This window comes from Gossypium arboreum, chromosome 1, assembly GCF_025698485.1.
Source record: "Gossypium arboreum isolate Shixiya-1 chromosome 1, ASM2569848v2, whole genome shotgun sequence".
Classification (NCBI taxonomy): domain Eukaryota; kingdom Viridiplantae; phylum Streptophyta; class Magnoliopsida; order Malvales; family Malvaceae; genus Gossypium; species Gossypium arboreum.
Window position 1 is genome coordinate 118,870,212 of NC_069070.1, and position 23,321 is coordinate 118,893,532.

General features: G+C 31.0%; 2 protein-coding genes across 4 annotated transcripts; both read right to left on the bottom strand.

Moving 5' to 3' along the window:
- Window positions 1-4,246: 4,246 nt before the first annotated feature.
- Window positions 4,247-7,310, bottom strand: LOC128289384 (putative disease resistance protein At5g05400). Of its 3 annotated transcripts, none has more exons than XM_053025143.1 (3): window positions 7,130-7,310; window positions 6,970-7,046; window positions 4,247-5,406 (listed from the first exon to the last, which is right to left on the bottom strand). In XM_053025143.1, the coding sequence occupies exon 3, from the start codon at window positions 5,389-5,391 to the stop codon at window positions 4,819-4,821; it is 573 nt and encodes a 190-aa protein (XP_052881103.1). In that variant the 5' UTR covers window positions 5,392-5,406; window positions 6,970-7,046; window positions 7,130-7,310; the 3' UTR covers window positions 4,247-4,818. The 3 variants fall into 3 exon arrangements, with proteins under 3 accessions (XP_052881103.1, XP_052881106.1, XP_052881101.1); XM_053025146.1 differs by having other exon boundaries at window positions 6,970-7,049; XM_053025141.1 differs by having other exon boundaries at window positions 6,970-7,310.
- Window positions 4,281-4,751, bottom strand: LOC128280879 (probable disease resistance protein At1g52660). The gene has a single exon (XM_053019499.1). It carries the CDS (start codon window positions 4,749-4,751, stop codon window positions 4,281-4,283), a length of 471 nt encoding a protein of 156 aa, XP_052875459.1.
- Window positions 7,311-23,321: the final 16,011 nt, after the last annotated feature.

A 23,321-nucleotide genomic window follows, 5' to 3' on the forward strand; every position in this document is an offset into this window, starting at 1 on the left:
TTCATTTCGATCATAGCATCCTAATTCTTTGGCATAAGCATAAATACATGGAATTGATTCTAAGGATCATGTCCCTAGATCGGTGAATTCACAGACCTTAACCCCCTAAGCAGTAGGGTAACAGGCTGAATTTACAGATCTTGTCTCCCTAAGTAGTAGTGGAGCAAATCGAAGACGAAGGGCCTTAACCCCCTAAGCAATAGGGTAACAGGCTGAATTTACAGATCTTGTCTCCCTAAGCAGTAGTGGAGCAAATCAAAGATGAAGGGCCTTAACCCCCTAAGCAGTAGGGTAACAGGCTAAATTTACAAATCTTAACCCCCTAAGCAGTAGGGAAACAGATCAAAGGCGATGGGCCTTAAACCCCTAAGCAGTAGGGTAACAGACTGAATTTACAAATCTTAACCCCCTAAGCAGTAGGGAAACAGATCGAAGGCGATGGGCCTTAAACCCCTATGCAGTAGGGTAACAAGCTAGAAATTACAAATCTTTTCTCTCTGAAATGGCATTGGAGCGGCTCGAAGCCACAACAAATCTCTTTGAAGTTTTAGCGGAGAAGATTGAAGTCACAAGTCTTATCTCCCTGAAGTTGCAGCGGAGTAGACTGAGAATAGCGAATCTTATTTCCCTGAAGCTGCAGTGGAACAGATTGAAGCTATGATAAACAGATCTTATCTCTCTGAAGTTGCAGTAGAGCAGATCAAAATAAACCTTATCTCCCTGAAGTTATAGTAGAGCGGGTTGAAGTTACAAGTCTCATCTCTCTAAAGTTGTAGTGGAGTGGATCAAGCATCAACATGCGGTGGACTAGAATGAAGCTACCTGAAGAATAGAAGCACCAAAAAAGTCAGGACTCGACACGATCGGGAAAAATTGGTCTTTTTTTAAAATCTTTGCTTTGTTCTCGTTACACGACAACAAGCAAAGAGGGGCAGCTGTTGAGGCCCAATTTTGGCCCGAAATAAACCCAACTACCTATCCAAAACCAAAACCCATTAACCCAAACCCAGTTTACAGCCCAATAACCAAAACCCAAAACAAACCCAAAATTAATTTCAACCCTAGCCCAACCCAAACACACACAAAAAAAAAAAAAAAAACTGAAAAACCCTAGCCGCCGCCTTAGCCTTGTCAGCCACCTGCTCCACCGCTTGTCAGCCACCTGCCACCGCCACTTGCACCTACAGAACAGATGAAGAAAAGACAGATAATATAAAATAAAGCATGTAATTTGGCTTTAAAAAGCAAAAGCCTAAATCAATTTCGTCTTCTTCTTCTTGGGCAATCTTCTCTTCTTTGAAAATACAAAGTATTCAGCAGTCTTTATCAATAGAAAACAGATTCAAATACTAAAAAATCGCAGTAAGATATATATCAAAAAACCGAGTCAAAGGTCTACTTACTTTTCCTTTCTTTTTTTTTCTTCGAATCTGTGTGAATATATAATCTCTATTCCATTATAAATAATACATATATATATTAGATCTAAAAAAATAATAAAAAAATAATAAATTTTTACCTTTGGACGATTTTCGGCCACTGTGTACGGTGGCCGACACTGCGGAACCTACGGCGGGCGATGATTGGACCTCTGGCCAGAGCCCTCGCCGGCATAATGGCCATCTGCAGAGAGGAGGAGAGAATAGGAGTTTTTTTTTTTAGGGCAGAGGAAAAATGAAAGTTTAAAAAAAAACTCAGCTTTTATAGAAGGGTAAAACGGCACCGTTTTGTGCCTAGGATCTGAGCGCCAAAACGGCGTCGTCTCACCTAACCTGCGCGCGCAAGACCCGACCTGACGTCTGAGGATCCGCGTGTTTTCGCTACAAATGGGATAATTGCGTGCGCGGTCTTTCCGCATTTTTTTTGTGTTTCAATCCAGTTTTTTTCTTACTTTAATTTCTCCCCCAGAATTTTATTTTCATTTCATTTTAATACCTATGCAAACGGCGCCGTTTTGGAGGGAGGGAATATTTCCCCTTCTGACCCCTCCATATTATTCGCGCCTTTCAAAGTGGTCTCCCCCTTTCCCCTTTATTTCGAATTCGCCCTAAACCCCTGTTTTGAGTTCAATTTGGTCTTTTTTTTTATTTTTTCCATATTATACATTAAATTAACATATTTAATATTTTATTATTACTTTAACTTATTATTATTACTATGATTATTTTGCTAATATTACTATTATGATTATATTTTATTTTTGTGTACTTATTTATTCATTTTATTATTAATTCGTTAATTTGTTATTATTAACATGTTCTTGTTATTTTTTAATGTGTTATTATTGTTATTTGTCGCTCTATTTTATTATTATTATTATTATTATTATTATTATTATCATCATTATATTTATACTTATATTTATTTTATTCTAATGCCATTTCATTACTATTTCCATTATTATTATTATTATTATTATTATTATTATTATTATTATTATTATTGTTATATATACACATCCTTTTACTACCCTTTTTTATATACATATACTATAAATATTATTACTATTATTATACTTATATTTATATTTATTTTATATCATTACTATTACCACTTCTATTGTTATTATTATTATTATATTTTACTACCATTATTTTTCATACGTATATACACTATTGTTTATATTATTACTATTATTACTACTATTTTTTATTCCCCTATTATGTATTACTAATATATTATTACTACTATTGTCATTATTTTACTATTGTATTTTAATGTATTATTAATATTACTCTTATTTTCATTATTATTATTATTATTATTATTATTATTATTATTCTTTATTGTCATGGTTAATATTTTTATTTTTTTATAGCTATTATTTTTATTACTAATATCACTATTGTTATATTTAGTATTATTTTTACTTTCATTATAACTACTACTATTATTATTACGGTTTCTCTTTTATACATTTACGTTTTTATATAATACATTAATTTTATTATTTATTCGCTTTATACTTTTATGTAATTTCAAACTTTGAATTTTTATATTTTTATTTTGTATCATTATTTTGTTTCATATAATACTTATTTATATTTATACCATTATTATTATTTTATCATTTTTTATTATAAGTTTGTTTACTTATTCATATGTTTATTTACTTACCCCGATTTAAAATTAAATTTACACTATAATTTGCTTTGTTATTTCCTTTATCGTCGTATTTATTTCATTTTTATTTCGTTTTGTTCTCATATCATTATTTCATTATGTTTATTCGTTTATTCATATATGTCTTAATATATCTGCAAATTTATATTATTAGTCATTATTATTGTTGTTTATATCATCACCTTTGTTATTATTATGCATGTTAATGCTGCGATTTGTTTCTCATTTCACCATGCGATTATGATTACATTGGTCTTTTACTCGACACATATAATTGGGTTTTCTAAAATAAAACAAATTTCATATTTAGACAATTCGAGAAAATTGTGCCCTAACTTACTGGGTTTCGGTTTTTCTCGTTTAATCTAAATAACGACATAATCCTCTTAAATCGCAATACGAGTTAAAAAAATGCTTATTCTCGGAAGTACGAGGTGTTGTGCCCTAACTTACCGGGTATGGCATTTTGTCACCTCAAAATAAGAATTTTTTTAAAAATAAAGGCAATATTCGGTGTTTGAGAATTCGAGAAAACATGCCCTAACTTACTGGGTTTCGATTTCTCTCGTTTACTCTAAATAATTGAATACCTTTTTATTAAGCTAAAATACGCAAATTTTATATAAAAGGCAAGCTCGCTCTCGAAAATTCAAGATGTCGTGTCTTAACTTACTGGATGTGACATTTTATATTTTGAAACAAGAAGGTCTTTAACATTTGAGCATTTTTTACAAAGAGGGATCGTATTTCAAAGTCTTTCAAGTTTTCAATCTTCGACACTAAGACACTAATTAATCAACTAAGTACCAATTTTGGGCGTATCGAGGGTGCTAATCCTTCCTCGTGTGTAACCGACTCCCAAACTCATTTTTTGATTTTCGTAAACCAAAAATCATCGTTTTAGTAAATCTTAACTTTTATTTAAATGATTAATTTAAGGTGACCCGATCACACCTCATCAAAAGGATTAGGGCGACTCCTCTATTCGTTTTCGTTTTCAAAATCTAAGTCGATTCCCGTTTTTTCAAAAAATGGTTTCGACATATCCAATATTCTATTAATTCCTCCCTTAGAATTATATAGTCTTCTGGATATAGTGAGCAATAAAGGAAACAACTTTGGGTTTTCAAATCTCCCAAACGAACGAAACTAAATTTTTATCGCTCATATATTTCAACATCTGTGTCCTTCACACTTCTTACATGTTCACGTAACTCTCTTAATGAGTTCCTCCATTCCGCTACATCATTTATTCCCTTCATGCTCCCAGCTATGGCAAGGGGTAACCCACCACACTCCCTAACAATGTTGTCCAAAATTTCTTCCAAAAATGGAACCTTTAGAACCCCATGTCCAGCATGCTCCAAGAACAAATTCATGGACTCCTCATGGAACAGTGGGGGCACTTTGACTACCTTACAGTCCATAGATCTACAAACGTCAATCGATCTACTAGTTAATACCAACTTACTCCCATTGCTGGAGGTTGGTTTAGGAATCCCTACCTCTGCCAGAGAGAACTTTTTCCAAACATCATCTAAGATCAATACATATCTTCTTTGTCCCAATTTATCCATTAATACTGCTACACGCTCTGGTTCAGATTCTGGAAGACCTACAATATTCATAGCATTTGCAAGGTTTTGCTGTAATTTGGGAATGTTGGGCTCCTTTGAAACAGTGACCCAAATGATTTTATAAAGGTTTAGTCTCCTTCAATAGTTGATAGTATATGTGCTTCGCGATGGTGGTTTTCCCGATCCCACCCATCCCACATACTCCAATCATTCCAATTTCATCACTCATTAAATAGTTCCAAATGTCTTCTATCACCATGGTTTCACCTTCTAAATGTTCCGATTGAAAAGGCAGTTCAGCAGTAGATGGATTATCAATTACTAGAGCTTCAGGGAACCCGCCTCGTTCAATAATTCCCTCCACTTGTTCAACTGTTTGAGCAACACGTTTTCCAAGGCGTGCACGTGAAAAACAAGACACATTTTGCATTCTTTCATCAATGTCCCACATTGTATCATTGACGGTTTGCACATCTAGAAGCCACTTCTCTACTTCTTCCCTTAAAAGTCTTCCCCATCGAAGCTCTGCCTTTATTCTCAGCTCCACATCTCTCTTGATATCATTTAGTCGGTCTAGTCTCGCTTGAAGATCATTCATCCTGTCTTTAAGTTTTTTATGATGCTCTATGTATGTACATGTTGGATCTCCTAAGCACTTTAGCACATCAAAAATTGGTCTTACAAGTTCCATAATTCACCAAATACTCTGCAATGTAGTAGTAATAACTACGTCCATTAGTCACACTTATTTCTTTATGAAGGATAGATTTTTAGTGCACTGTACGATTATATATCTATCAATATACAAATTAAGTGTCAGCTCAAAAAGTATTAAAAATAAAATATTCTTCCAAAATATATAAAATCTTCTAAAATACGCATATAAAATATTTAAATAAAACATTTTTACCCTTTTAAAATATTTAAATTTTTATGAGTTCTTTTAAAATAATATTACAAAGTATTTAATTGATTTTCCTTTTGGTATCATTTTTATGAATTACTTTTACTTTTTCTCTTTTTACCAGAAAAATATTTTTCTTATTATATTTATTTTTCTTTTGTTCTTTTTATTTATTTAAAAATATTGTTCTTATAAAATTTAAATAATATACTTTCGATACAACGTGCAAAGTACTTTGATTGAACTAAAACATTTTAACTTTCTAAAATGTCTAAGTAGTTTTTCCTTTTCTTATTAAAATATGATTTTCTTATTATTATAGCTTAAATTTTTTTGTCATTTCCTTTTTCATTGTTAAAATTTTTTCTCATTAAATTTTAAATTAAAATATACTTTTCTGTGAAACACGTAAATTATTTTGCTTAGACCAATAAATACTGTATATTTTTGCAATTTGGTTATCGGAAATATAATTAACTTAAATTAATAAATATTTTATGAATATTCATTCAACTATTTATATCTTGGTCAATCAACTATTAATTCTTTTGTTTTAGCCACCTAATTTTCTAAAATTAAATATTTTCTAAATTTAAAATTAAATATTTTAGTATTTTTTTGTTAATTATGGATGTCTAATGTCATTACATTTCCATCTAAATATTATGTGCTGTCTAAATAGACCTTGAAAATTAAAATTTTTAATTTCAATGGTTTATCAAACACACTTTAAATTGAGTTATATTAAGTAACTTTAAAAAAAAGTTATAAATAATTGCAGTTTCTTTTTAAATAGGATTAAGCAACATGTAATCTTTGAATTTGATAACTTTCTAACTTAGTCTCTATACTTTTTTTCTACATTAGTCTCGGAACTTAACAAATTTCTCAATTTTGATTTATGTGATAACATGGCACTCCAAAATTATGTCACATTCATCTAAAAATTATAATTTTTATAAAAGAATTTAGGTGATAACATGGTAGAATACCATAGTTTAATATTATTGCAATGATCAAAATTAAGAAAAGTTATCAAATTACAAAACTAACGTGAATAAAAATATAAGTTCAAATGTTATCCACTTTTAAATATATATATTTGGGTAAACCAAAGTAGCAACAACCCCTAGCTTTAGTGTGATTAAGGTAGAAATGCGTTGTTAGTCTTTTGTTACGGAATAACTAATTTCATCAATTCTATTTAAAAGAAAAAACAAGAGATTGCTGCAAAACTCAAATCTGGAAGTCAGATTTGAAATTCCTCCAAAACCATAGCTTAAACAAAGAAGAAATCAGATTTTTCTCAAATCCACACCCATAGTCTTTCATCTTTGAAGTTTGAATATAAAAGAAAAAGCTTACCTGAAATATTATACACAGATGAGGCAAACGAGGAAAGCGTGTGATAATAGGAATTTGTTGAGAGTAATATTTAAAACCTACTAAACAGAAAAGCGATTCAAATCAGATACTGATTCAGAGTTAACAAATATACTTAGGTACTGTGGAGAATGTATGTTACCTTGGCGTTGCTTCACCGTGTCTGCTGGTTTTTTCTTTTATATGAACTCTGAAATTGTTTGCCTAAATGTTGTGAAAAATAATGGTATTTGAGCAGCCAATGTTGAAGAATAAAAGGAGACGAGCTTAACTTGAGTTGACTTGTTTACATGATTGCAGGGGAGTCTCAGAATTTTAAATTCCCCCACATTTGGCTTATTACTGGCTAGAAGAGCTTTGTAAACTGCTGGATCAAACCAACTTCACCAAATTAAACATTTGAGTTTGGGTGTGTTCTCTATTGCTTTTGGGATAAACTTTTTCTAAAAAAAATATTTTTTTCTTAAAAGCAATAAAGAACACATATCATTGGGGTAACTTTTTTAACTTTTGAGATGAATTTTTTTATATATGAAAAAGCAGTAAATTTTAGCTTTTTCAGCCAAAAAGCACTTTTGGCTGTTATTTTACTTTTTTAACCTTACTTTTTACTTAAAATATGTTTGATGCTATTATTTTGTATTCTCTTTTTGGTTATTTAATATGAGTTTTATAAATGTGTTAAAAGCATTAATTAAAAATAAAAATATTTTTAAAATAATACAATTGTATCAATATCTAATTACAAATATTTAATTATTATATTTAAATATTTAAATATAGTTTATATATTCTAATTAAATTTAATAAATAATTAATATTAATTACTTAGAAATATTTAAAATTAATATTATATATTAAAATATTAACAATAAGTTATAATAAATTATTTTTTATATTTTTACTAAAATATCATAATATTAACTAATTTGAAAATTATTTAAATGCATATTTGTTACTTTATAATATCATGTCTAAAATGGATATTTTATTTCTCAAAAGCACTTTTTGACAGCAATATCAAACACTTAAATTTTTCCAAAGCACTTCTCAAAAGTACTTCTCAAAAGCACTTTTCCACAACACTTTTCAAAAGCACTTTTCAAAAGCAATGAAGATATAATATGTAAGTGTTGAAGACTAAATTTAACGGTGCTTTTAAATGCAGCTGTAAATTTTGAATATATTTTTGGAAAAGGGTGGAGGCAACCATGGGGAAGTGGGAGCAGAAGGTAAATTTTTAGCATCTTATTAAGATTATTTGTAAATTTAGAGCATTAATCTTTTAAAAATATGACAAAATTAATATAATATGTAAGTGTTGAAGACTAAATTTAACGTAAATTTTTTCTTAAAATATACTTCTAACTCATTATGTGTGAGATAATGTTTTTTTAAAAAAAACCATATTAATATTTTAATTGAAATAATTAATCAATGTTAATTGTTTAAACTAACAAATGATATTGTCAAAGTAATGAATAAATTATGTAAAATTGGAGTTCAAAGACTACCTCTCAAATTTAAAATGATAAATTTGACTAAACCATGATTGAAGAAATTATTTTGTTTAGCTTCAACTTGGTTGAATATATATATATATATATATATATAAAAGAAAATCTGTTTAAAGTCTTTCTTTATATATAAGATTATGTTTGTTTAACTTCAAGTTGGTTGAAAATATATATATATAAAAAAAAATCTGTTTAGAGTCTTTCTTTATATATAAAAGAATAGGGACGGTAAAATTTGATTTATTAAAAATTGATTAAAATTTTAAAACAATTTAAATTATTTGAGTAATTCAATTCTATAAGATTAAATGTCTATAGAAAATTTGACATACATAAAATTTTTTATATCTTGTTTTTGACCATTAATGACTAGAAACGTTTTTAAAATCTTCTTCTAATGTATATGATTTTGTAATAGTAACTCTTTAAAATTCTTTTTGCAAAACCTACTTATGCTTCACAAGTTATTAGCAACTCGTTAAATTCAACACTAAAACATTACCTAATTATATCGAAAAATAAAAATAAAAAACACTATACCTTAATTATAATGTGTAACCATTGATGAAGAAATATTTTCTAAAGGTGCACTCTAATTTAACCATTTAAGTTTTGCAAAGATTATATAAAGATTACGTCTAAACATGAACCCAACATCATATGCAAGGAATAGATGAGAGTTTTGGACCCTCTCTATAGCTTGAAAGCCTCTAGGTGCTGGGTATTGGATATAACAACACTCTAAAATTAATGCCTAAATTATTTTATAATTATTATCTACTTTATGGAATTGATATCACAAGTCATTTAGACATCGATTCGTCATTTAGACATCGATTCAGTTAGGTATCAATTTATTTATGAAATTATTAAAACATTCACCAATTTTAACTTAAATTATTTTTTAATGAGAATGTTTTTGTCTTTCTCCACCTAATATAAATCAATAAAATGTTACTATAAAGTGATTTGAATTTAGAACTTCATGCATGATGTGAATTAATTTTATCATTGTAACCAAAATTTACATAATTGGGTGTGCCATAAATCTAGTATAAATAAATCTTAAGAAATTGAATAATATGATCCATACACATTGTAAATGGTCAAATTTGTCCGGGCCCAAGGCCCAAATATATAAAAACCAAGATGATAATAATAATAATAATAATAATAATAATAATAATAATTAAACAGTCCATTTACAAAAACCCTAACCCAAATACAAGCCCAATGGCCCAAAGTGATTAAACGTTTTCAGTAAAACAAAACCCTAGAGTTTCCCCTCGCGCCGCAACCCCCCATATGCTGTCACAGCACGCCCACAACCCGAGGTGGCCTTCTTTGCACCAAAATAGCTAAGCCCCCTACCTCGTTGACTCTTTAGACCTGCAAACAAAGCAAGAAAAGGAACAGGACAGAGACGCAGATAACAGCAATGAACAGGAACAAAAGAATTCAAAAATATTGTATTGTTCGGCTATAAAGCCACCACAAACACCAAATGTAATTTTTTACGGAGAATATCAATCAAAAAAAAAATCAATTGAAAGGTGATTTTTTTTAATGTATTTTAGTTTTTTTATTTGTAAATAAAACAAAAAAGCAAAAAGGGAGTCAGAATAACCTGACTTTTCGCGTTCCGCCGTCGTAGGTGGCAGAGGTTCGTCGTTTCCGATGAAAAACGACGTCTCACGTGTTCAAAGACTCGAAAAGCAAAAAAAAGGGCCTTTTTACTTTTCCGGCCACAGTGGACGGCAATGCCGTCACCGGTGACCTGCGATCGCCACGGCGGCCGATGGCGACCCCTTGGCTGGATTTTGGGCCATGACTAGAGAGAAAAAACCGAAGAAAATATATATTTTTTAAATGTGGCTTAAAATGATTTTTTTGTTGATATTTTGACTTATATAGTAACCAGGAAACGATGCTATTTTGTTCAGCTTCAAAACACATTAAAACAACATCGTTTTGAGAATCAACCCGATTGCCCGACCCGGACCCCTGGGATCCGCTTGTTTTTGTAAAATGGGTTATTTACGATCTAGGTCCCTCTACTTTTGGAATCTTTTTCAATTTGGTCCTAATTCTTTTATTTTCTGTCTTTTTAGATTGTACCATTTAATTTTACTTTATTTTTAATTTAGTCCCTCGATTGGCCATAAGGAACGATGCGTTTAGCTAGGTTTGGGATATTTTCCCGGTTAGTCCTTCTATCTTTCCGCATCTCACTTTGGTCCTTTATTTTATTTCATTATTTAATTTATTTATTTTATTTTGATTTACCCTTGCAATTTTATTTAAATTTCAATTCAATCCCTTATGTATTTAACCTTAGCCTCTCATGAAATTTTATTATTATTATTTACTTATTTATTTATTTATTATTGCAACTTCCACCTTTCATGCATTTTTATTTTACTATTATTTATTTATTTATTATTTATTTATTTCTTTACCTTGTATTTATGTTATTCATATTTATACATTTTCACCCATTATTTGTACATTTTTACTCATTATTTATTTATATTTTTACATATTACTTTTATTTATTCTCGTTATTAAGCATCCTTCATTTTAGTTTATTTTAAATTACCTCATTTATTTTATTATTATTGTGGTAACCATTTTTTGAAAAACGGGAATTGACTTGGATTTTGGAAATGAAAACGAAAAAATGGGAGTCGCCACTAATCCTTTTTTGTTAAGGTGTGACCGGATCACCTCGTAAAAGTGGTTGTCTTTAATAAATTGTGTGATTTATTTAAACAATGATTTTGGTCCACGAAATTCAGAAAGATGGGTTCGAGAGTCGGTTACGCACGAGGAAGGATTAGCACCCTCGTAACGCCCAAAAATTGGTACCTAGTTGATTAATTAGCGTCTTAGTGTCGAGAATTGAAAACTCGAAAGACTTTGGAATACGATCCCTCTTTTGTAAAAAACGGTCAAATGTTAAAGATCTTCTCGTCTCAAAATATAAAATGTCACATCCAGTAAGTTAGGACATGACATCTTGAATTTTCGAGAGCGAGCTTGCCTTTTATATAAAATTTACGTATTTTAACTTATTAAAAGGGTATTCGATCATTTAGAGTAAACGAGAGAAATCGAAACCCAGTAAGTTAGGGCACGTTTTCTCAAATTCTCAAACACCGAATATTGCCTTTTAAAAAAAAAATTCTTATTTCGAGGTGACAAAATGTCATACCCAGTAAGTTAGGGCACAACACCTCGTACTTCCGAGAATAAGCATTTTTTAAAACTCGTATTGCGATTTAAGAGGATTATGTCGTTATTTAGATTAAACGAGAAAAATCGAACCCAGTAAGTTAGGGCACAATTTTCTCGAATTGTCTAAATACGAAGCTTGTTTTATTTTAGAAAACACAATTATATGCGTCGAGTAAAAAACCAATGTAATCATAATCGCATGGTGAAATGAGAAACAAATCGCAGCATTAACATGCATAATAGATAATAATAACAAAGGTGATGATATAAACAACAATAATAATGACGAAAAATATAAATTTGCAGATATATTGAGACATACATGAATAAACGAATAAACATAATGAAATAATGATAATGAGAACAAAATGAAATAAATATGAAATAAATATGATGATAAATGAAATAACAAAGCAAATTGTAGTGTAAATTTGATTTTAAATCGGGATAAGCAAATAAACATATGAGTAAGTAAACAAACTTATAATAAAAAATGATAAAATAATAATAATGGTATAAATATAAATAAGTATTATATGAAACAAAATAATGATACAAAATAAAAAAATTCAAAGTTTGAAATTACGTAAAAGTATAAATGAATAAATAACAAAATCAATGTATTATATAAAAAACGTAAATGTATAAAAGAGAAATCATAATAATAATAGTAGTAGTTATAATGAAAGTAAAAATAATACTAGATATAACAATAGTGATATTAGTAATAAAAATAATAGCTATAAAAATAAAAATATTAACTATAACAATAAAGAATCATAGTAATAAAAATAATAATGAAAATAAGAGTAATATTAATAATACCTTAAAATACAATAGTAAAATAATGACAATAATAGTAATAATATATGGGTGATACATAATAGAAAGAATATAAAAATATAGTAATAATAATAATAATAATATAAACAATAACGTATATGTGTGAACAATAATGGCAGTACAAAAAATAATAATAATAATAATAGAAGTAATAATAATAATATAATGAAAATAAACAATAATAAAAGGAATAAAAATAATAGTAATAATAAGAATATTTAATAATAGTAATAATAACAATAATATAAATAATAATATATACATAAAAATAATAATAGTTAGAAATAAAAAATAATGGAAGTAGTAATAATAATGGTATTAAAATAAAATAAATATAAATACAAATATAATAATAATAATGGTAATAAAAATAAAAATAATAGTAATAATGACACGTTAAGTTATAATAGTGAAATAATAAAATCGTGATAATAAAAATATATTAGATAATAATAGTAAAATAATAGTAGTAATGATTATATTAAGTTAGTTAATTTAATATAGAATAGTGAAAATAACAAAAAAAATTGACTAAATTGAACTTCAAATAGAAGTTCAGGGCGAATTCGAAAATTAATGAAGAAGGAAAAGGCCAAATCGAACATGCGAACAATAAAGAGGGACCAAACCCGGAAATAAACCCTCCCTTTAAAACGCACAGCATCGGGTAGGACTTAATTGAAGTCCAAGCACAAGTTCGGGGCAAAATTGAAAAGGAAAAATACTTGATTGCAAGGTAATAAAAAAAGCGGAAGGGCTAAAAGCGCAATTAGCCCTTCCAAACTAAAACATGCGGATCCTGAGTGGAGCGGGTCTGATCTGGTCGGGTCCCCTCAAAACGACATCGTTTTGGGGTTAAAAGGCAGCCCCAAAACGACGTCGTTTTGGGAGGCTATAAAAGGCCTAATTTTTTTTAAAAAAAATCACTTTGCAGCAAGGGAAGGAAAAAAAAAGAGAGAGAGAGTTTCTCTGGACCAGTCCACTCCGGCCAGAGGGTTTTGTTGTCGCCACACCACGCCGCCGTCTTCGCCACCATGAATTCAAAAGGTGCTTTTTTTTTCTTTTTCTTTTTCTTTTTATTTTCTTTGATATTTTTGATAAAAAAGATGGGGAAAATATTGATATATGTCTGTAAATAGATTCGAAAAAAGAAAACAAAAGATGAAGTAACCCTTGCCCTTGTATACCTTGCTATTTCTCTGGATCTGTTTTTGGGATTTTTGTTTTTGTATTTGGATCCCTGATTTTTTGTGTTTAATATTCCCTGTAAATTTTTTTTGTATTTCAAAAAATCCGACCTTTACAATGGATTTTTGGTTCGGCTTTTATAGCCATTTACATGCATTTTTTACCACTTTATGTCTCTTCTCCATTTGATGGTGCAGGTGCAAGTGGGACACAAGGCGGTGGAGCAGGTGGCCGACTGGCATGGGCGATGGGACAGAAGCGGCGGCTAGGGGGCTAGGGTTTCTGATCTCTGCCAAAATCTGTTTAGGTAGTGGGCCATAGAATTTGGGTTTTAGGGTTTTTTTTATTTTAGGTTTAAATTTGGGCTTATGTAATTTTAGTTGGGGTTTGGGTATTTTAATTCGGTGGGCCGGGCAAAAGTGGGCTGGTACAATATGATGCGATTATTAATATTAATTATAATCATATTATTATTATTATTATTATAGTATTCCTTATTTACTTATTATTTATTGTTTTACCCACATATCCATTTTAAATGGTTTCATTATTCTTTAAACATTTATCCATCTGTATATTATGCCCGAGTAAGTTAAATACACATTACTTTAAATATTGCATTCGTTTTTTCGCACAATGCATAAAAAGGAAATTTTTTAAAACCGAGGAAATGTTCATTATTTTTGGAATTAAGAGAGAGTGTCCCTAACTTACGGGATATGGCTTCTTTTTAAAACCAAAATAATCGAATATCTATTTCAAAAATATAAGAAAAAACAAGATTCAAATAACGATCAAATGGCGTTTACTCTTGATTTCGAGGATTTAAGGCATTGTGTCCTAACTTACGGGATATGATCCCTCCTTCTCGATTGACTTGAAGTAAACCCTTTTCACGAAAATTAATGCCATAATATAAATAGAGATCGTATTTTAAATTCTTTTTGAGTTTTTTAACTTACGACACTAAGACATTAATTAATTAACTAGGTACAAATTTTGAACGTTACGAGGGTGCTAATCCTTTCTCGTGCGTAACCGACTCCCGAACCCGTTTTCTGAATTTCGTAGACTAAAAATCATTGTTTGATAAATCAAGTATTTTATTAAAACAATCAAATTATGAGATGATCCGATCACACCTCATAAAAAGAATTGGTAGCGACTCCTATTTTCGTTTTCAAAATAAAGTCAATCTAAAAAAAAAAAAAAAGTTTCGACACACATAAAGTAGAAACCCCAGCAATCCTTTTACCCTATTTTCAACCTTTCAGGGACTTGTTTTGTAAAAAATATAATTGATATGAGACTTACAAAATGGGCAAAATCATAAAAGAAGAGATAAGCAAACAACTTACATTATTAACTCCAATTGGCAAGATGAGAAAAATACACTTACAATCAAATAATGAAATGATGCAAATTAATTAAAATCAATATGATCAAAGTACAAAGGCTTCCAGTCGCGCTATAGCATTACCAAGTAAGGTAGCAGATCCTGCTTAAATAAAACACCATTTCAAGAAGTGGTATATACCTGTGGAATGGTTCAATATATATATAAATGTGCAAGTTCAAGATCAAATGAGACAATTAAGCCACAAGAAACACAACATAGTAAAAATTGATGCAAACTAGAAGCAGGATTATCAAGTACAAAGTTGAATTACAACATCAACAATCCAATCACATTGAAACCAAATTGAAGTTCATTTATTACAGATAAAACCACAAGAGAAGGATGCATCCGAAATAGTACCACATCAAAGAAAGAACCACCACAGAAGAATGAAGGTACAGTGATGAGTTGGGTTGATTTGTTTCTCCAAGATTTGATTGTCAAGCCAACTGCTTCGCTAGCTTTAGAATGGCATAAACAACCTGCATATAATAAGACCCCACAAAGAATTAAAAAAAAAGAGTAGGGAAGAAAAGGAAGCATTAGAGGCAAGGTTTTTGACATTGATGTCAGCAAACAAGAATACCACATTGGAAAACATATTTACAAAATAAAGAAGAAAAAAGGGCTGCTCATTCATTCAAATCATTGATGTCATAATGAGAATCTCAAGGGTTCTAGAGCAAGTCTAATCATTGGGGTTAAACATAGAAGCAAATGAGACCGTGCTTGACTGAAACCATTTTCGACCAAATTAGCCTACAGCTGGTAACAAAGCATGATGCTAATTGATCTAAATTTGTTTTAAACATTAGTAATATTTTTGTTCTCTTTGATTTCTATTTTGCCAATCATAATCCTCTTCTTGCAGGTTTTCCCCCTTTATTTTTGGTAGAATAAAAAATCTTCAATTTTTTTTCTAGAAATAAAAGCAACAAATGAAGACTCACTGTCTAGCTTGATCCGGAATTTGATTTGAATGGCAAAGGCTTCCAGCAGCTCTAAAACCACTTCAACCAAGGTCGCAGAACCTCCTTAGCATTCGGATAGTCCCACTTTACTGATTCCCACCACTCCTTTGGATATATGCGGATTTTTTCGAAAGGATGAGCAGAAGGAGCTGATTGGTGTGTATCTTGAAAAAGAGGAAGATACATAGGCATTCTTTTTAGCTTGGTACATTCCACTACTTTGATTTCCCTAAGAGAGTTGCATACCATTTCCCTATTTGAACTGCATATGCGCTTGAGCTCTGGTAAGTACCACAATTCTAACTCCTTTAATTTGGGAAGGCTGAACCTTGTTGGAGCTTGCGTTCCATTTCCCTTGTGATTCTCTTCCTCTTCTTCTGATCCTATTATTTCCTCTATTTGTCCACAACCACGAATTATGAGGTCCTCCAGGTTTTGGAGGTCATGTACTAAGTGAAAGGGAAAGAGTTGCTTCATGTTTGAGCATCCTTCAATATGAAATGATTTAAGATTGGAAAAAATGGCTGGAATAGACTGTGAACTCAATGTAGAAACAATAGATGCTTCTGCTACTTTAACAAGCACATGAAGCTTATCCAAATTTTCAAGCCTCAAGAGCTCAAGGTAATTCACAAATGGGGTGCATGATTGGGATTGTGACGACAGATCAAGCACAGATTCTATCCCTCTGCAATCGTTAATCGAACAGAACCTCAACTCATTGGTTTGTTGGAAGAAGGGCATATCACTTAAGCTTCTGATATTGTGGCACTCAAAAATTCTGAGACTCAAAACATCACTTGGGAGCTCTGCTGGATCTTCTCTTCCTATTGGACACCCGCTTAATATCACATCTTTCAGAGGTAGAAGTGGAGGCTCCGGCATCTCATCCACGAGCTGCACTTCAAAACCCTGGTTCTTAAACACCTTCAGAACGTCATCGGGTCCCATTTCTAACACACCAGTCACTTCCATAATCGTCATCTTTTCCCCAATGAAGGCCGCCTGACGCACAGCTCCATCTATCAACAGTGATTACTTATCAAACTCAATTTCTGATATAATTAATAATTAGTGTTAGTATTGCCAATTGTACCATTCTTTTTTTTGCGTACTACAGCTGCCACCATACCGCTTTCCTATGTAAAGCGACGTATTAAAGCACAAAACATAAATAATTATAAAAAACTTTAAATATGTGTTTAGTTGGTCGAATATTATATTACCTTTAATAATAGATTTATAGGAATGTAAGATTATGAACAGTTTATTTTGTTTGACTGGAATCTAAATTTAAGTGTTTGGTTGATATAATTTAAAATTAAGTAAATATATAATGTTGAAATAAATAAGTAAATCATTATTATTACAATTTCTACATATTATAAATATTTAAATAAATTTAATTTGCATAAAGAGTTATGCTATAATCATTTGTATAATAAGTAAATTAGATAAAAATAATATATATTTTATAAGATATAATCTTTATAAAAAAAGTTTTATAAAGTGACTAAAAACTTTTAAAATCTCTCTCGTTAATAATGTAATTTTTCTCACAATATGACAAAATTATAATATTTTTTAAAAATAAGTATATATTTTTATAACATATAGTATAGATAAATATACAAAGTTATGTTTATTTTTTGTCAAGATTTTTTAAATAGTATACTGTTAAGATTTTTTATAATATTTTTATAACAATTAAATTATTTTTATAATATACTTTTAGATGTAATTTTAGAAAAAATTAATATTTAAGTAATATAAATTTTTAATATAACTCTATAATATATATAAACAAAATCGTATGGATTCGATTTTATTGTGCATATCGTTTCTTTGTGGATTCTTATATGAATTTTTAGGATTTAAATAATTAGTTTAAGTGATATTAAAAGGTTTGTAAAAGAGAGTTTAATTACTCTACATAAAGGTAACTACACAATAAAACCAAAATCAATAATGGGATAAGTAATTAGATAATGAAAAAAAGTGGTAGTGAGTAAATTATATTAAAACAATTACAAATGCCAAACTAAAGTTTGAGTGTAATCTAATTTTTAAATAATATGACACTTATGTCATAAGTAATTAAATTTTATTAAAATATTTTAATGCCAAATAGTAGTTTTATTATAAGCAATGGGTAATTAATTAAAAAAGAATTGATAATAACATATTCACATAAATTAAACTTAAAAAATGATTTTTGTGTGTTTTATATGTATTTTAATATTATTTAACTTTCTTTTCACCAAATAACATTGTTTGACATTTAAAATCTTAAAATTTCAATATATTGACACATTATTTTAGATTAAAAATGATCATATATTAATGGCAATTTATTCGATTATTTCTTGATTTATTTATATAATTATATATTTTACTCTTATGCTTATATTTATGAATTTGGCTCTTTACTCTTATTTGTAATTAATTACATAAAAGTTATTATATGTAATTAATTTTATGTGTGAAGTTTTTACTCAAAACCTTTAGTTTGTTAAGTTTATAAATTCATATATTATTTTAAATAACTAAAAGCCTTGAATAGAAAAATTGGGAAAAAAAAAACCCAACAAACAACAAAATGAAAGGGCGGAGAAATAAAGGCTTGTCCAATAATAATAAAGCATTAGGAGATATAATGGGAAGGGGAGTGCGGTGAGTGGCACTGGACCTTTAAGGGTCCAGTCAAAAAACATGGGTATGCAGCAGGGTGGAGATACAGTCTCCACAGCGCCACACGATGACATTCAACACAATTCGGATTACCAACTTACCCGCACTAACCTTAATCGGCCTTCTAAATGGTCCCTACTCTACTGAATTTTTATTGATTTGATTGGGTCCGTACCTTTGATCATTGCCATGAGCTCAAAAGCCTCCGACGTGCTGCTTATGCGGTCCCCATGAAAGTTGAACTTGAAACGGTAAACATATTCTATGCCTTTTACAAGTGGTTTGAGGTTAAACTTGGCTTCAAGTGGTGCCATGACAAGCAAGTAAGAAGTGAGCTTTTGACCGTGCATAGACTTGGTTTCAACTCAGTAAATCTCCCTTCAAATATCTCCAGCTTCGTTAATCTGGCAGCATCGAATCCATTCATTTCTACACTACTTGATTCAATGTATAATACCAAACATTGCAAACAAGAAAGCCTAGGTAGAATTGCAACTGGCAGCTCCTTTAAACTTTGAGTACATAAATTAAGATATGTCAGATTTGATAACATTTCCAAACCTTTAGGTACCTTTTCAATAGCTGTACGACCAAGGTTGATGCGGTCGTTGAGAGTACCAAAAATAACCTATTCCCTGTAAAATAATAAAAATAATAGAAAAAGAACAGTAAAGGGGAAGTAGGGTCGAATCCTCAGGGACCGGATTATACGAATGCTTGTTTCTCGAAATCCTGGGCAGAATCATGCCCAAGAAAACCTGCGTTCCTGGAAAAAATAAAAAAACAGAATTTAAAAATTGATTTTGGAAGCGAAAATAAAATAAAAACAGAATTTAAAGTTTACTGAAATTATGATTACTAAAATAATAAAAATAATAAAGAGAGTTTTAAGTGAAAAGAAATTCTTATGGGAAAGTTCCAGCCTCCGGTTGTCTCATTCCGCCTTGGGCTCAATCCTTGGCATCCTTCTCAACTCAAGTAAGCCAGTTGACGCCTACGACCACCAACTCCAAAGATTAGACTTATGATTTTTAGGGAACCTGACTCTAGCCAGTAATCTATGCTAGATCAACGCTTCTCAATGGCGAATCCCACGCCATTTTGTCTCTTTGGCTCGCCAACCTCTGACGCAGTAAGTTAACGAACCGACTATGCAATCCTTCCAAAACATACAAAGCGGCCGCCTTTGCATATGCTGAAAAGCTTACTTCTTAAGGGCCATGGACGAAAGCGTCAGCCCGTAATGCGGAGAAACGATGAATACTTGGCGAGAAGGCTAAGTACGGATTCTAGGCCTCAAGAACCCTTTTTGGGGAAATATTGACAACTTTTGGCTAGAAGGGTTTTAGTGGCTCATGATAATGGTGGAAAAGAAAATAAAATTATAGAAAAAGAAATTTTATTAAAAGAAAAAAATATGGAAAGAACAAAAGACTTTTAGGGGGAAAGTGTTTACAGAAAAAGATGCTCCCAAATAAAGTCACTTCACCCCCTATTTATAGTGCTAGGGAGATAGTCTAATTGAACTTAAATTCTAAAAAGATAAATACATTTAATTAAAGATAAACAAAGATAATTAAAATCCTAATAATTATCTTAAAATTAATTATTCTAATAGAATAAAATAAAATAGAGTCTTCCAAAATAAAATCTTTTCTATTTGCTTTTAAGTCCTTGTGCCTTCCATGTTCGCACTTTTGGCACCATATTTGTCCCACGTTGCATATTGGCCCATTTAATCTCCAAATTGACGCTTTTTCTCTTGAATTTACTTTTCGCCTCCAATTTAGTCCCTAAAAGATAAAAAGACATAAATAGCTCAAATTAGTAGGCTCAAGCTCAAAATAAACACATGATTAATATATAAAAACACGTCATTTTAGAGTATTATCAAATTCTCCCCTACTTAGCCCATGCTTGCCCTCAAGTATGGTTCCTATCGACTGTGAAAGCTAGATTCTGCCATAAAAGAAATACCACTCCAAAGTTTCATAAAAATTAGTTAAAAATGCATATGAAAAATAAAGAGACCTCTAAGCTTGCTTTAAGTAAAACAGAAAAAGTATTCCAATTAATTCACACAAAAATTAAGATCGACTTGAGTTATGCTAGTTAGGTAAATTACCAAACCTACTAAGACACCTTAATTATTTCCTCCTTTAGTCCTTGAAGTGCAACTTTCTTAGTACTTTTTTTTCTTTTTTTTTTCTTTTTTTTTTAAATTTTATTATTATTTATTTACTTAGGAATATATTAAACCTTTTGACGCGAAGAGAGATGACAACCCAAGCACCCCACCCCGTTACTCATTAACATACTCCTAAAATTATTTATTTCCGGTTAGCGGAGTTTTACCCAACACGTCACACAACCTTTTGACGCGAAATAGAATGACAACCCAAGCACCCTACCACAGTTACTCGATCGATCCACGATTTGAGCTATACTCATAACCTCGGCTAGCGGAGTTTTACTTGTCACGTCACACAACCTTTTGACGCAAGTAGAATGACAACCCAAGCACCTTACCCCTTACTCATCGATCCACGATCTAAGTCAGTACTCATAACCATGGAAAACATTTATTAAAAATTAAACGATATTTAAAATTCTTGAGAACTCGGAAAGAAAAAATTTAAGTGTCAAAAATAAGTTTCAATAATCACCTAATAGCCATGAACATTAATTAAGCATGCAATCATTTTAAGTGTTCACTTTATATTAAACTTGATCAATTTTACGAAAAGCAAGATAGAATTAACCTTATTAATCACAATTATTTTTAGCCTAATAAAAATAAAACAGTAGAGATGGCATCAATTATGGGAAAAATCATAACTTCCTTAGAAGGTAAGAATCATGCTTGTAGGTCAAACAGTAGGCAATTCCTGGTAAAATCTTGGGCATGAAAAGCAGCAGGATATTCTTAAAATAAATGGGCGTAAACGAAAGCGTAAAACAAAGAACAACAATAATATGACAGCAAAAATAGCAGATAATAACAACGAAGAATGCCTCCCCCCCACTTAAAACACATAGTTCTCGATGTGAAAGTAAAAGGAAAACAAATAGGTGGAGAAAAAAAAGTTTAGAAAAACTCCCCATGTAGTTACCGTCGGTTGGCGCACACGGTGGAGAAGAAGATGGCGAAGCGACAAGAGGTGGAGAAGGGGTGGGTGACGTGTACAACGGCGGTTCGGCTTCGGCGAAGCAGCCTGAGCTTGGTTCTGGTGCTGTGGCTATGCTTTTGTCTTGTTTTTGCACACTTTTTCAATGTGTCCAAGCTGTTTGCAACCTCTACACTGAATGTCTGGTCTGTACCAGCAGTATTTTTCAAGGTGAGTAGTCTTCTTTCAATGAGCACAAGGTGGAAACTTCTTTTTAGCAGCATCATTCTTCCCTTTCTCTTTCTTTTCTAACCAAGGCTTATTGACTTTGTAACTTGAGCTTGAGCTTGAGCTTTCTCTACACCTGGCCTGAAAAGCTCCCTCAGAGTGCTTTTCCATTCTGTTTGCTTTTCTTTGCTCTTGTGCATAGAGAGCATCTATCAACTCTGTCAAGGGAATGGTTGATAGGTCCCTCGAGTCTTCCAAAGAAGAGATTTTTGATTCATACTTCTCTGGTAAGGTTGTTATGACTTTCTCAACCACCCTTTGGTCACTAAACTCATCTCCAAGCAGTCTTATGTTGTTTACTGTGGCCATAATCCTGCCAGCATACTGCTTGATGGTCTTTGAGTCCTTCATTCTCAGATTCTCAAAGTCCCTCCTTAAGTTGATCAGTTGTTGCTGTCTGGTCTTGTCTGACCCTTGAAACTCCTCCTTGAGTTTGTCCCAGGCCTACTTTGGAATGTCACAAGCCATTATCCTTGTGAAGATGACATCTGAAACTCCACTCTGAAGACACGACATGGCCTTGTACTTTTTGGCAGTGTCCTCACTATGCTGCCTGATTTGAGCTATGGTCGGATTAGTTTTCAAGGGAGGTGGCTCTGTGTCATTTAGAACAACATTCCACAGGTCATGTGCCTACAGATATGTCTTCATTTTTACAGCCCAAATGTTGTAGTTTTCACCAACAAAAACAGGTGGTGATGGTGGTGAAAAACTCATCTTTGCAGCAACCAAACAAGCCAACAAAAAACAGCTCTTGCTTCTTTTCTTTCAAACACTTGTCACTCACAAACAAAACACAACCAAGGCCCTCAAAGATAATAGGCTCTTGATACCATTTGTTGGGTTTTTCACACAGGAAGAAAAACAGAACTAATTTACCCGGATAAAATATGAAGCTCTTGTTGAGGCTAGAGCAACAAAGCAATAATTTTGGATAAAATATGTGTTAAGTTTCAACCAAATGATCAATGAAAACAAAGCAAACAAATTTTCTGTTTGAAAGCTCAAAAACAGAAAACAGAACTCAGAAGTTGAAGGAGAAAAAACATTAGTTGACTTCTTCTCATTCATCAAAATGTTTAAAGATAAAATG